This window comes from Dipodomys ordii, unplaced genomic scaffold (assembly GCF_000151885.1).
Source record: "Dipodomys ordii isolate 6190 unplaced genomic scaffold, Dord_2.0 Scaffold138, whole genome shotgun sequence".
NCBI classification, from domain to species: Eukaryota; Metazoa; Chordata; class Mammalia; order Rodentia; family Heteromyidae; genus Dipodomys; species Dipodomys ordii.
In genome coordinates, this window is record NW_012267354.1 from 421,248 (window position 1) to 436,001 (window position 14,754).

At 50.3% G+C, this 14,754-nt stretch overlaps 1 protein-coding gene across 2 annotated transcripts; it reads left to right on the forward strand.

The window, feature by feature from the left end:
- The first annotated feature begins 9,475 nt into the window (after positions 1–9,475).
- Positions 9,476–13,713, forward strand: Cdsn (corneodesmosin). Of its 2 annotated transcripts, XM_013031197.1 has the most exons (3): positions 9,476–9,560; positions 12,221–12,597; positions 12,673–13,713. In XM_013031197.1, exons 1-3 carry the CDS (start codon positions 9,476–9,478, stop codon positions 13,711–13,713), a joined length of 1,503 nt encoding a protein of 500 aa, XP_012886651.1. The 2 variants fall into 2 exon arrangements, with proteins under 2 accessions (XP_012886651.1, XP_012886650.1); XM_013031196.1 differs by having other exon boundaries at positions 12,221–13,713.
- Positions 13,714–14,754: the final 1,041 nt, after the last annotated feature.

A 14,754-nucleotide genomic window follows, 5' to 3' on the forward strand; every position in this document is an offset into this window, starting at 1 on the left:
CTTCTTTTTTTTTTTTTTTTGTCGGTCGTGGGGCTTGAACTCTGGGCTTGGGCGCTGTCCCTGCGCTCTTCAGCTCAAGGCGAGCGCTCTACCACTTGAGCCACAGCGCCACTTCCTGTTTTCTAGTGGTTTATTGGAGATAATAGTCTCACAGATTTTCCTGCCCGGGCTGGCTTTGAACCGAGATCCTCAGATCTCAGCCTCCTGAGTAGCTAGGATTCCAGGTGTGAGCCACCAGCGCCCGGCCTTCCTTCTTCTCTTCCTCCTCCCCTCCCCTCTATTGAGTCAAGATCTTGCTTTTTAGCCCAGGCTGGCTTCAAACTCATGATCTTCCTGCCTCAGTCTCTAATATTCTGAGGTAGAAATTTCTCTTCCTCCTCCTCCTCATCCTTCTACTTCTCCTTCTCCTCCTTTTTCTTCCTCTTCTTTTCTGGTACTGGGGCTTGAACTCAAGGCTTAGCACTCTTGCTCAGCTTTCATACGGTGGCTGGTACCCTACAACTTGAGCCATGCCTCCAGTTCTGACTTTTTGCTGACTACCTGGTGATGAGTCTCTCAGATTTGTCTTCCTGGGCTGGTTTTGAATCTTGGTCCTCAGATCTCAGCCTCCTGAATAGCTAGGATTATAAGGGTGAGCCACTGGCACCTGGTTTTCTTTTCTTTTCTTCTCTCTCTCTCTCTCTTTCTTTCTTTTTCTTTCTGTTTTGAACTCTGGGCCTGGGTGCTATCCTTGAACTCTTCAGCTCAAGGCAAGCACTCTACCACTTGAGCCACAGCACCACTTCCACTTTTCTGGTGGTTAATTGGAGATAAGAGAAGACCTATCAAGGTCTTCCATGACTGTTTTTTTTTTCCTCAGTTCCATTTCGATTTTTTGGTAGTTAATTGGAGATACGAGTCTCATGGACTTTACTGCCTGGGCTGGCTTCGACCCATGATTCTGAGATCTCAGCTTCCTGAATAGTTAAGATTACAGGCATAAGCCACTGACCCCTGATGACTTTCTGCTTGAAAATGTGTCCCAGCCCCCTTCCCATGTATCCTTGCTGTCTCTTTCCTCCTGTGTGGTACTGAGCTTCATAGTGATGATCACTACATGATCGCCTCTTCCAGCTGTGTATCTATTCAGCATTTACTTGCCCCTCTCCCTGCAAGAATGGTGGCAACCTGGCTTAAGCAGTAGAGTTCCTGCCTAGCAAGTTCAAAGGCCTGAGCTCAAAGCTCAATACTGGAAAAAAAAGTCAACCAATAAAAAAATATTTAAAAATTAAAAATACTGGTGGTTGGACTACTGGCCAGTCTCAAATTTTTCCTCAAGGCTCCAGCCTCTACCATGCCTCAGCCTCACATGCTTGGCCTTACTTCACAGTCCTTTGATGACCAAGAGGACTCTGGGTATATTGACAGTGGCCCAGTGAATACATGCTGTTAGTGTAATAGAGAAGTACACCCACAGGCCTCTAGACTGCCTTCTGGTGGCAGAATAAAAACACCCACACACAAGAAACTAGGCACAGCATGGCCTATGAGATACTAGGGATATTAAAGAAATCCAGGTGCTGTGTGCCAGTGGCTCATGCCTGTAATCCTAGCTCTCAGGGGGGCTGAGATCTGAGGATCACAGTTCAAAGCCAGCCCAGGCAGGAAAAGTGGCATGAATTGAGAGAGTAAGACAGGCCATGGAATATCTGAGGAGAAGAGGCAAACAAGCTTAGTGTGGCATGTCAAATATTGCTAAGGTTTCCAAAGTCCCTAGCTACTGGTAGTAGCCATTGTACCAAACTTTTCTTTTTCTTTTTGATACAGGGGCTAGGCACATTCCTTAGCTTTTATGCTCAAGGCTAGTGCTCCACTTCCAGCTTTTTGGTGATTCATTGGAAATAAGAGTCTCACAGATTTTCCTGCCTGGGCTGCCTTTGAAACTTGATCCTCAGATCTCAGCCTCTTGAGTAGCTAGGATTATAGGCATGAGCCACTGACGCCTGGCTTTGTGCTAACCTTTTTAAATCTGCATTTGCCAACTCCAAAGGATAGGTGAGAGCCCTATTTTCTAGAATCATTAAGAAAATCTAGGTAACCTCCACAGGTATGGATGTCTGCAATGAGCTGAATGTTGTTACACATTGTCCAGGAATTAGAGGCGTTCTGTGCTGGACATGGGGCCAGCCGCTCTGTCAGCAATCTATGCTTACTAGCCATCTTGTGTTGAGTATTCAGGAGCCAGGAAGACAGGTGGAGAACTGGAGAAACTATCTACCTATGAAGACTCTCAGACAGGCCAGAATTCAGGAGAAAAGATGATTTCCCAGGGATCCTATCCCCAGAAGCTAGGGCTCTGAGGGACATACCTGGCCTAGAAATCCTTTCTGGACCAAGCCCTTCCAGTCTCACTGAAGTCTGACTACATGAGGCCATGCCCTGACCCTCCCTCTGGCCTCTCCTTTATGTTCCTTCTGGCCGGGGAGAGAACTAGATTTCTAATTCTGGATGAACAATAAAAATATTAATGGCCACAGTGGGGAGAATGACTATTTAATAGGCATGCGTAATGAGCAGACCATGAAGGCTGGTTTCTCCAGGGCTTGCTCCACAGCACTGAGAAGGGGAAAATATTTGGTTACTCGGAGAGCTAATCACAGTCTGAATCTATACCTGCTCCCAGGACTGGAGGGGTGGTGGCCAAATTAGATGTCACTTAGGCAGGGTCATGAAGTCTTGGGCTCAGGAAACATGACTGTCCTGCAGCTGATTCCTGCTTGCCTTTGGGGAAGAAAGGACAGGAATGTGTGTGTGTGTGTGTGCAGGTATCCTGATGGACAGGGCCCCCACATATCAATTCTTGCCCTTGCAGGATTCAAGCAGGAAGATGCACCTGGCTCTGACCCCAGTCTTCATTCTCATGGGCTGGCTGTGGAGCCCTAGGTCCTCTGGAAGGGGAGGGGACCGCTACCAGGACAGGGACATGGGCAGTGTGGTAAGTGGAGGCTGAGCAAGCTAAGCTCAGGAGGATGGTTCTGTAGAGAGAGTAATGAAATGGAGCTGAGGAGGGAAGAAGGAAAGAAGAGGTAGACCTGAGACCATTCCATACTGTTGAGTAGTCTGAGAGAGAAGGGCAGGGTAGATTGACTACACAGCAGAGCAGCCAAAGAAAATTTTTTTTTGTGCCAGTCCTGGGACTTGAACTCAGGGCCTGGACATTGTCCCTGAGTTTTTTTTTTTTTTAACTCAAGTCTAGTGCTCTGCCACTTGAACCATAGTTGCACTTCTGGCTTTTTTGGGGGGTAGTTAATTGGTGGTAAGAGTCTCATGGACTTTCCTGCCCAGGATAGTTTTGAACCAGGATCTTCAGATCTCAGCCTGCTGAGTAGCTAGGATTACAGGCATGAGCTGCCAGTGCTGGGCTTGGGGCAATGATTCTCAGCCAGGAGCAACGTGTTATGCTGAGAGGGTGCACCTGCCAGAACCCTGAGGGGATTTAAAAATGCACAGTGCTAACTTCCTCCAGCTCCCAGTAATAGGGGAAATCCCATTCTTTCTCCTAGTTGTAAATGGAAGTGTGGAAAGGAGGGGAAAAAAAGATAATCCAGTAGAGAGAAGAGTCAGAGAGCCAGTCACCCAGGAGGAATGAGGCTGGGACAGACAGGGCGCATAGGGAGTCAGTGAGTGGCTCTGTGTCAGAGCCAAGTGCACATGCCTGCTCCCTGCTCCCCAAGACTGAGTGCTCCAGGAGGCGTGGCCTGGCCATGGCCTGGGTGCCATGGTATAATCCCACCATCTGTGGGGACTTTGCCTATAGTAGGTATGGTTGGAAGGAGAGAAGGGTATGGGTGCCAGAAAAGAAAGAGATGGTCTCCTGACAGAGGTAGAAAGTAGAAGCATGTACACAATCCTTCAGTGAGTGATGCTCATGGTCCTGGGAAATGGATTCTGCCACATTTTAAAGCTTAGATTAAGTTGGTGGCTCATGCCTATAATCCTAGCTACTCAGGAGACTAAGGTTTGAGGATCAAGGTTCAAAGCCAGCCTGGGCAGTAAAGTCCATGAGACTCTTATCACGAATGAACCACCAGAAAACAGGAAGTGGCACTGTGGCTCCAAGTGGTAGAGTACTAGCCTTGAGCAAAAGAGCTCAGATCTGGGGCCTAGGCCTTGAGTTCAAGCCCCACAGAGTCGGTCCTGCAGAGTCTAGCTGTGAAGAGAATGAGGGAGTTAGGACTAGGCAGGCTCTTTTGCCACAGGGAAGAAACAGCAGAAGCAGATGGGACACTCCCAAGAGGGAGGCAGCCAAGTTAGGGATGAGGACTGAGGGGAGCCATTTCCCTGTCACCTGGGCACAGAGAAGGAGAAACTCCCCATGCAGACAGGGTCCCTTCCTGTGCTCTTGGTCATGAGAGGGACCAGGTGAACACAGTATGGATGACTCAGAGCCAGCCATCCTCTCTACAGGAAAAACAACTCAGAGGATCTGGTCAGTGGGAGTTGAACAGGAGTGTCAGCCTCTACTCCAGGAAGAAAGGCTATGGAGACCAGAGATGAGTCCACATGGAGTCCATGATGGAGGAGGCAGGGAGATAGCACAAGGTTTTCTACAGGAACCCAGAGGAGAGAGGAGTGGATGCTGGAAGGAATCAATACGGTCTAGACCTTAGAATGGCTCTGGGTGGATATAAGAGTCTCACAGACTTTCCTGCCCAGGCTGGCTTTGAACCACAATCCTCACATCTCAGCCTCCTGAGTTGCTAGGATTACAGTCGTGAGCCACTGGTGCCTGGTTCAGATTTAACTTTTTATTTCTTTCTTTCTGTCCTGGGGCTTGAACTCAGGGCCTGGGTACTGTCCTTAAGCCTCAAGGCTAGTGCGCTTTACCACTTGAGCCACTCTGTCCACCATTCTTGCTGGAACTACTCTTAATATCTTTACTCCATTTTCTTCTCACCTAAGCTACAGGTATTTTAAGGCCCACTCCATGAAAATTTTGTTCTAGAACTTCTGTGCTTTTAGGTCCACCAGGAAGGGCAGACAAAATTGAGGCAATGAACTGCATGTGCTTTCTCATTTTTATGTGAGTGCCAGTACTGGGACTTGAACTCGGGGCCTGGGTGCTGTTCCTTGGCTTTTTCACTCAAGGCTAGACCTCTATCACACCTCCACTTCCAGCTGTTTGCCAGTTATTTGGAATAAGAGTCTTACAGACTTTCCTGCCCAGGCTGGCTTAGAATCATGATCCTCAGATCTCAAATTCCTAAGTATCTAGGATTATAGGCATGAACCATGAGGGCCCAGTAGCTTCTTTTGAGACTTTAACTTTCTCTCTAAAGAGATAGACATACAACAGGGCATTTGTTTCCATGTATCTGCAGTGTAGATACACAGAGGGGATCTTTGGGTGGACTTGGAGGGCCCAGAGGCCTGTATTTGTGTCTTGCCCCCTCATTTTTTTTTTTTTTTGATCAGTAGTGGGGCTTGAACTCTGGGCCTGGGCACTGTCCCTCAGCTCTTCAGCTCAAGGCCAGTGCTCTACCACTTGAGCCACTTGGTGGTTAATTGTAGAGAAGAGTCTCATGGACTTTCCTGCCCAGGCTTGCTTTGAACCGTGATCCTGAGTAGCTAGGATTACAGGCGTGAGTCACTGGCACCCAGCTTGTTTTGCTTTTTAGCAGCTGGTCCAGATATGTCCTTTCTCAATTTCTTACTCCATTAAAAGAGGAGAAAAAGCACCTGTCCCATAGCAGTGTTGTGAAAAACAAACAGGACAATGCAAACTGAGAAGCTGGATGGTACCTGGCCCCCCCGGGGTAGCTAGTGAAGGTGGGGGGTGGTCTCTGGCCTCAGACTCTTCCCTCCACCCCCTTTACTTTTTTGGTAGTAGGGATCAAACTCAGGATGTTTTCACTGGGCTACATGCCAGGCTCCCCCCCTTGTTTTTATTTTCTTTTCTGTTGGTTTTTGGGATTGAACTCAGGGCCTAGGTGCTATCCCTGAGATTTTCTGCTCAAGGCTAGTGTTCTACCACTGGAGCCCCGGCTCCACCTCCAGCTTTCTTGGTGGTTAACTGGAGATATGAGTCTCACAGACTTTCTTGCCCTGGCTGGCTTCAAATCTCAGTCCTCAGTGAGCACTCTGCCACTTGGGCCACAGCGCCACTTCTGGTTTTCTGATGGTCAATTGGAGATAAGAGAGAGTCTCACGGACTTTCCTGCCTGGGCTGGTTTCTGAACTGTGATCCTCAGATCTCAGCTTCCTGAGTAGCTAGGATTACAGGTGTGGGACATTAGCGCTTGGCTTGAATTGTTTCTGTCAGGAGTTGTTCATTTATTATCAGACCTCAGTTGACTACAGTGACTGAAACAGCAGAAAAAGCATGAGATGTTGCCTAGCAGAGCACACAGGATTTCAGGAGATCAGATTGACCTTCCCAGCGCTTGGGTGTGGGCAGGGCAGTCGAGGACTGACACAGTCCACGCTGGCAGGACGGGGAAGGAGGTAAATACTGTAGACAGGACAAGAGCAGCCTGATGGAGGAATGTGAACGTGTAGGTGGCTGGAGAGTTGGCGAGAGGCCGAGAGAGACTGGGCCTCCTCCAGCCTGGCAGACCTGGCCAAGGTCTGACAGCAGCCAGGAGGAATGCAAAGCAGACAACAAGACACATGTTGCCGTCTCTGGCTGAGGAAGCCTGGATCCAAGAAGAATCACCCACAGTTCCCAAGTTCTCCCACCTCCTCCCCACAACCAAGCGGCAGTCTCCGCACACTCCAGACTGCCAGGCTCCTTTCCCCCTTTCTTCTCTTGGCCACTCCTCTCTCTGTCTCTGCACCTTCTCTTTCTCTCCATCCTGGATGGGGCCTGGGAGCCTAGGGAGGGACATGGGGAGGCACTGACGTCACTTTACAACGCATCCTTGTCTCAGACTTATTACTTTATTATTTATTTTCTTGTGCTGATCCTGGGGGTTTGAACTCGGGGCTTGGGGGCTGTCCCAGGCTTTGTTCAAGGCTACTGCTCTACCACTTGAGCCACAGCTCCACTTCTGGATATTTGAGGGTTAATTGGAGATTAGAGTCTCACGGACTTTCTTGGCCAGGCTGACTTTGAACTGGGATCCTCCGATCTCATCCTCCTAAGTAGCTAACATTACAGGTATGAGCCACAGACACCCAGCATTCTGTCTCAGATTTATGCCTTCTGCTCCATCTGAGGCAGAACAGACTTGCCCAGGGTGGGCTATGGTACACCATCCTGTTTATCTCAAAGTCAGGATTTAGACAGGAGCAGCTGTGGGGCTCTACTTGCCAAATGGAGAGGCTATACCCTCATCCATGTATTCTTTCTGATAAATTTCTGTTTGGTATTTATCATAACTTTCCAAGGTAGGCATTGTTCAAAATACCCCCACTTTTCAGATGAGGAAAATGCAGTTTAGAAAGGTTGGACGCAGTGCCTGAAACCAGAGGATTAGCTGAGACTTAACCCAGGACACCTGAATGTCAAGGCAAGGTTTTTGTTTATTTTCTCCATGGCTCCCGCCCTCTTCAAAGGCTGCTGATGCGTCACCTGCCCTCTGCACAGCTCCCAGGAGCCCTCTGTCTCTTGCTCCCTTTCTAGGTAACAGCAGGGAGTTAAAGACTAGACTAGGTGGTAGCCAGTTGTTGCATTTGACTATTAACACTTAAAGGTACACCAAATTAAAAAAAAATTAGTTCCTCTGTGGATTATAGTAGCTTTTGTTTTTTTCAATCATGGGCTTTAACTCAGGGCCTAGGTGCTGTCCCTGCTCAAGACTTATACTCTACCACATTGAGCCACAGCACCACTTTTTTTTTTTTTGGTGGTCAATTGGAGATGAGTCTCACGGATTTTCTTGTCAGGGCTTTGAACCACGATCCTTAGATCTCAGTTTCTTGAGTAGCTAAGAATATAGGTGTGAGCCATCAGCACCTGGTTCCACTTGCGACTTTTTGATGGTTAATTGGAGAAAAGACTCTCATGATCTTTCCTGCCCAGGTTGGCTTGAACCTTGATCCTCAGATCTCAGTCTCCCTGAATAGCTAGGATTACAGGCATGAACCATCAGCACCTAGCTTTATTGCCCCTCTTAAGAGCTTGTAGACATGTGTGGCTGGTGGCTGCAGTATCAGATGAGTTCAGAGCAGTTGCGAAAGCACAGAGACCAACCCAAGGGCTCCAGGGATAGAAATACCTTCAGGAGGAATGGGAAGTTCTGGAAAAGAGTTTGGGTGAGGAAAAGAAAGCCTCCTCTGGGCAGATAGCTGTCTGAAGAGAGATTCCTGGGGCCTCTCCCTCCGATACTGATACTCTCCCCAATACCAGTGAGCAATCAGCCGGGGTGGCGCCGGCCAGGGAAGGAGGAGGGACTCCTAATAGAGGAAGCACCACCACCCTCTTGGCAGATCTCAGAGTTCTGGCTATCTAGCCTATCCTCTAGGGACTCAGCGGTCTTCGTGGACTCTTATATTCTACCAAGCATGAGAAACGGCTGCTTCCTGTTGGCCCATCCAGGCCAGGGAGCCAGCTAATGGCTGCTGGGCCACCACCTTTCCAATTAACCTCATTAGCTTCTTGCTCACCCTTCTAAGCCTGGGTCATGAGCACAAAGGAGGGTTTGTGGTGAGTGGCCTGTGAGTAACTCAGACCCAGCTATGACAGGGGTCCCCCCAGCCCAGGCCTGTCCTCAGGCTAAGTTTTGACACCCGATGCTCCTCACGCTATCCCTGGAGCACCCCAGAAAGGAGTCATGAGGGAGCTAGATTGCAGAATATGGATGCCTAATTTCTGAATGGGAAAAGGTTTGTTCATGGATGGGTCTGGCACTAGGCATGAAATAAGCTGTTGCTTGGGCAGGGGCAAAAGGGACAGAGGGTGGGGGGGCAGATCTTTATAGATGAAGAAGGAAAATAGAGGATAAAGGATTGGGATGTTAAGGGTATGGACAGATCTGGATCTCATTGGGAACTCTGGTGGGGCAGGGTGGGGAGCAGAAGCAGGTGCAGGGCCCTGAGTGTGGGAAGGAAAGGTGAAATGTCCACATCTTGTCTTCTCATTGAGGGAGGGTAAGAGGATGAGGGTAGACCAGTTCTCAGAGGAGCAGGAAGGAGAGAAGCCAGGCATCTGGGTTCTGGAGTGAGAGTGGCCGCCCCTGAGGGCGTGGCCCTGGGGCAGAGGACCTGGTTCCAGGTTAGGCAATGAGAAGTCAGGGGAGGTCAGCCAAGGCAGAATCTAGGCCCCTGTGGCCGTGGATCCCCCCCCCCCCCCACTCCAGCCATTTCTGGTGCTGAGTAGGCAGATACAACAGCCGATTGCTTCAGCTCCTCCTGCCACACCAACTTCCCCCAGGCACCCACCCCCTCTGCCCCTCCTCCCTCCCCTCAGTGACTCCTGCCCAGGGAATGTCCAGCCCTGGCATAAAGGCTCTGGTGTCCACGAGCTGCTGTCAGTCAGGAGGCCACACCGTCCACGATGGGTTCCTCTCGGGCACGCTGGATGGGGCGTGTGGGAGGGCAAGGGATGATGGCATTGCTGCTGGCCGGTCTCCTGCTGCCAGGTAGGAGGCTGGGGGCCCTGAGGTGGAGGGTGTGGAGGGGAGAGGCAGACCCCAGGGCAGGGGACACTGGAGCCATCCAGTGCCTGGGAGACAGTCCAGGAGAGGACTCAACAAAAGGGGAAGAGCAGAGGCTCTAGAACTTGATCTTTGAGTTGGGGTGGGAGGGACTTCCCTTTACTGCCTGATCACTTCAGGCAAATGATTTAAGCTTTAATTAAAAAAAAAAAAAAGCTCCACCCCTGAGCTACATTTTCAGGCCCTACTTAAACTTTCTGAGCCTAATAAAAGGGGGCTAATAACGTCTACCCCTAGCTCTAGTCTCTTTGTGGGTCTCAAATTAAATAATATACATGACCTTTGCTTTGGAGGTTCTAGAGGATTCTATCAATTGTTTGTTTTTACAACAAACAATTGCTAGAGGATGCTGTACACCAGTGGCTTCCACCTATAATCCTAGCTACTCAGGAGCCTGAAACTGAGGATGGATATTTTATAGTAATCATAATTGCTACTGACAGGGTTATAATTACTATAGACAGGGTTCTCAACACTTTAACTCTATTAGCAGTTTTGATCATTGCAAGAGTTGTATGAAGGAAGATTTGTTATTTCCATTGTACAGATGAGGACACTGAGGTCCAGAGGCAAACTGGCAGAAGCAGGACAGCCAGGATTCAAAACCTAGACTCATTGGCTCTGTTGACCACCGCTTCTCTGTTGCAGAGAAGCGCAGGTGCTGTGGCCCAGGCAGGGTCAGTGTGCAGAGTTCACCGATTATAGAGGCCTGGTTGTTGGTGCAAAGGCTTAAGGATGAATGTGAATAATGCATCACGGTGCCTAATGCTCTATGTTTTTGGAAGCTTCTTAATAGGTTGATGATCTCAGTCTTTGTCGTCCTGCTGTGAGCAAAGCAGGACAGATTGAGCCTCTCTGAACATAGAAATTAAAGCTCAGGGCTGGGAAGGTGGCTCAGTGGTAGAGCGCTTGCCTTGCATGCATGAGGCCCTGGGTTCGATTCCTCAACACCACATACGCATAAAGAAAAAAGCCGGAAGTGGCACTGTGACTCAAGTGGTAGAGCGCAAGCCTTGAGCTGAAGAGCTGAGGGACAGCGCCCAGGCTCAGAGTTCAGGCCCCACAACCGGGCCCCCCAAAAAAGAAATTAAAGCTCAGAGAAACTTAGAAACTTGCTGGGAGTGGGCAGGGCACATTTGGGTCAAAGAGCCAGTGGCAGACTTGGGGAAGAAGAACCTGGGACTCAGAAGAGGGGTTCAGTTATGGAAAGAAGAGGGTCCAGACTGAGGGAGGAAAAGGCAGCAGGGGTCGGATGCAGGGTGGAGAGACGGTGACAGACCCACACGTGTGATGGCTGGGTGGGGACAGAGGGAAGCAGATAATGGTCACGTGCCTCAGGGGAAGGTTTCAAGCTCCGTTCCTGAGCTGGACCAGCAAGAGCAGGGGTGGCTCAGGGTGGGGTGTCCTGTCACACTGGTACCAGCAGGTTCTGAAGCAACAGATAAGTGCCCCCACATCCTGGCCCCCACCCAGCTTTACTGGCATAGCCACCACTGAGACAGGAAACAGGATTTCCACATGTTACCAGCGTGGACCCTTGGGAGGGAGCAGATAACTAGATGTTATCCTTCAACTACCTCTGACAAGAGGATCCCCCCACCTCTTGTGTGTGTGTGTGTGTGTGTGTGTGTGTGCTGGTCCTGGGGCTTAAACTCAGAGCCTAGGCACTGTCCCTGAGCTTCTTTTGCTCAAAGCTGGAGCTCTACCACTTCGGTCACAGCTCCACTTCTGGCTTTTTTTTCATAGCTTATTGGAGACAAAAAGTCTCATGAACTTTCCTACCTTGTTTGGCTTCAAACCATGATCCTCAAATCTCAGCCTCCTGAGTAGCTGGATTATAGGTGTGAGCCACTGTGGCACCTGGCACAAGGGTCTTTTGTCCAAATATCTTCCTCCTCCTCCTGCTCCTCCTCCTCCTGCGCCTCCTCCTCGTGCTCCTCCTCCTCTTCCTTCTCCTCCTCCTTTTATCTCCACATTCTGGACCTGGGCGCTGTCCTTCAGCTCTTCACCTCAAGGCTAGCACTCTACCACTTGAGCTACAGCACCACTTCCAGCTTTTTTTTTCTTCTACTTATGTGGTGCTGAGGAATCGAACCCAGGGACTCATGCATGCAAGGCAAGCGCTCTACCACTGAGCCACCTTCCCAGCCCTCGGTCTTTTTTTTTTTTTTAAATAATCTATTATTTGATCTCATAGTCTGACCCAGGATTTTTTTTTCTCTTTGAGATTTCTCCAAATCTCAGTTTCAGCCTCTCCACTCTGTTTTCTTTGAAGCCTGTTTGTTGCTGGACCTACTTGTCCCCATTTTCTATTACCTGTACCTTGCTCCTTCAATACCTCCCACTTTGCGGGGGGGGGCACTGTTTGATCTCCTCCCCATCAATTCCCCACTCCTGGAACAATGCAACTGCCTTTATTCTGCCATCCTAATATCTCTTGGAGACAACAGTCAATTCACCTGCCTTTTCCTACCTCCAAATTCTCCCAGGCTTCCCTCAGGAGAAACCAGAGTAGCAGAGGACTGGCCTGGAGTTGCAAGGAAGCCACGCCCTTCTCTGGTACTGACCACCTCTTTCCTCCCTAGGGACCTTGGCTAAGAGCATTGGGCCCTTCTCAGATCCCTGCAAGGACCCCACCCGGATCACCTCTCCCAATGACCCTTGTCTCCTTGGAAAGGGTGGCTCGAAGAGTTTCAGTAGCCATGGCAGCTCCAGTAGCTTCAGTTCCAGTTCCAGTGGCTCCAGCAGTGGCATCAGCAGTGGCTCCAGTGGCTCTAGTATCTCCAGCGGCGGCTCTGGCGGCTCTAGTATCTCCAGCGGTGGCTCCGGTGGCTCCAGTGTCATCCATGGTAGTTCTTCAGGATCTTCAGTATTTAAGCCAGGAACAGGCTATAGCCAGATCAGTTGGTCCTCTGGATCTGGCTCCAGCCTCCAAAGCCCTTCCAGCTCCTCCCAGTCTGGAGTCAGCAGAGGACGAGGCGATGGCTCCGCTCTACCCATCGACGATTCCTCCCGCTCGCCATCAGGCTCTTTCCAGTATGGAGGAGGCTCTTCCTCTTCCCAAAGCTCCAGCATGTCTAGCAGTAGTTCCCAAAGCAGCAGCAGCTCCAACCTGCGGCCTTGTAGCTCCAATGTCCCCGACTCTCCCTGCAGCGGGGGCCCTGTCGTCTCCCACTCTGGCTCCTACGTCTCCAGCTCCCACACTGTGTCAGGGGGGCAGAAGCCTGTGATAGTCGTGGTAGAGCAGCACGGCTCGGGTGGGCCTGGAGTGGTTCAAAACATGCCCTGTAGCAATGGAGGCCTGGCAGGGAAGCCCTGCCCTCCCATCTCTTCTGTCCCGCAGTCCTATGGTGGCTATGAGGTCGTAGGAGGGTCTGCTAACAGTTACCTCGTCCCAGGTATGACCTACAGTGGAGGCAAAATCTACCCAGTGGGCTACTTCACCAAAGATAACCCTGTCAAGGGCTCTCCAGGTGTCCCTGCTTTTGCAGCTGGGGCTCCTGTCTCCGAGGGCAAATACTTCTCCAGCAATCCCATCATCCCCAGCCACAGCTCTTCGAGTTCTAACGTCTACCAATCAGGCCCTTCCCCGGCCATTGTGTTTCAGCCTGTGGGCACTGGTGGTGTTCAGCCCTGTAGAATTGGCTCCACGAGTTCGAAGGGGCCCTGCTCCCCATCCAGTTCCATAGTGCACATCAGTTCTAGCAGTTCCAGTTCGTCCTACCACCCCTGCAGTGGGGTTTCGCAGGGACCTTGCTCCCCACCAGGCACTGGCCCCATCCAGGGCAGCTCCAACTCCCTGTCAGGTGGCAAAATCATCCTTCAACCCTGTGGCAGCAAGTCCAGCTCTTCTGGTCACCCTTGCATTTCGGTTTCCTCCTCAACCTTGAGTGGAGGTCCCGATGGCTCTCCTCAGCCGGATCTTTCTGCTGGAGCCAGGCCCTGTGGCCCCAGAAGCTCTGGAAGGGTCCCCTGCCGCTCCATCCGGGACATTCTGGCCCAAGTGAAGCCTTTGGGGCCCCAGCTGGCTGACCCGGAAGTTTTCCTGCCCCAGGAACAATCAGTTGGCAATCCCTAAATCAGTTTTTCATATGTGCATACGTGGGCACACACACACACAATGCATACCATCTTCCAGCTGGGAGATATCCAAGTTCCCAGGCATTGAGTTAAATCACTTTACCTCCTCCATCCCAAGAGAGCTGCTCTGCTAGATCCATTATGCCAGCGTTGCAGACTCTTGTTTCTTCTGTTTCCTAAATGGTGGACTCCAATCCCTTTCTTCATCCTCTCCCACAGCAGTGCTCTCTCAGATCACTGCCCCCCCTTAAACTCTCCCTTTTTTAAATTTTTGTTGTTTTGAGATTGGCCATTGGCTAAACTCATCCATTCAAATTCTTCACTGGGAAACTTCTGAAATAATCCTAGATTTTTGATATCTGGACAAGTCATCTCTTCCTCTCCTGCTTTGCAAAGTCCAAATGATTCCCTAAAACCAATAACTACTATTTGCTGGCCTTCCATTGCCAATTGTTCAGTCGACTTGCTACGCCATTGGGATCTTGCTCCACATCTGCCCTCTAAGAGGATGCTCGGCTCGACGTCTGAGATCCCTATTTCCAGCCTTGCCTCTCAAGCTCTCTCTCTCAGTCCCGTTTCCTGACTGCCAGTTCCCTCAGTGCTCAGCTCTTGCCCTGTGGAGAGATACCAGAGCATCTTCAGAAACTGGAACAGACTCCCAGCTCTCTCTGGATTCTGGACACAAGCTCAATAAACTGTGTGAACTCAATGCAGAGTTTTTGCTTTCTTGGAGTCCTGGGTCTTCTTTAGGCTCTAGGTAGTACTCTTCATATGCCTCTAGAGGTCCCCATGTCTCCCATTTTGACCCGGGAGTTATCTCAGTATATATATATTTAGTTGTTGTTGTTGCTGTTGGTCATGGAGATTGAACTCTGGGCCTGGGCGCTGTCCTTGCACTCTTCAGCTCAAGGCGAGCACTCTACCACTTGAGCTACAGCGCCACTTTCGGTTTTCCAGTGGTTTATTGGAGATAAGAGTCTCACAGACTTTCCTGCCTGGGCTGGCTTTGAACCGTGATCCTCAGATCTCAGCCTCCTGG

What these genes read in the sequence shown, in the direction of transcription:
- Cdsn (XM_013031196.1), top strand. Translation starts at nt 9,476, where the DNA reads ATGGGTTCCTCTCGGGCACGCTGGATGGGGCGTGTGGGAGGGCAAGGG. An exon ending in GGCCGGTCTCCTGCTGCCAG is followed by an intron (nt 9,561 to 12,220) that starts GTAGGAGGCTGG and finishes TTTCCTCCCTAG; the next exon opens with GGACCTTGGCTAAGAGCATT.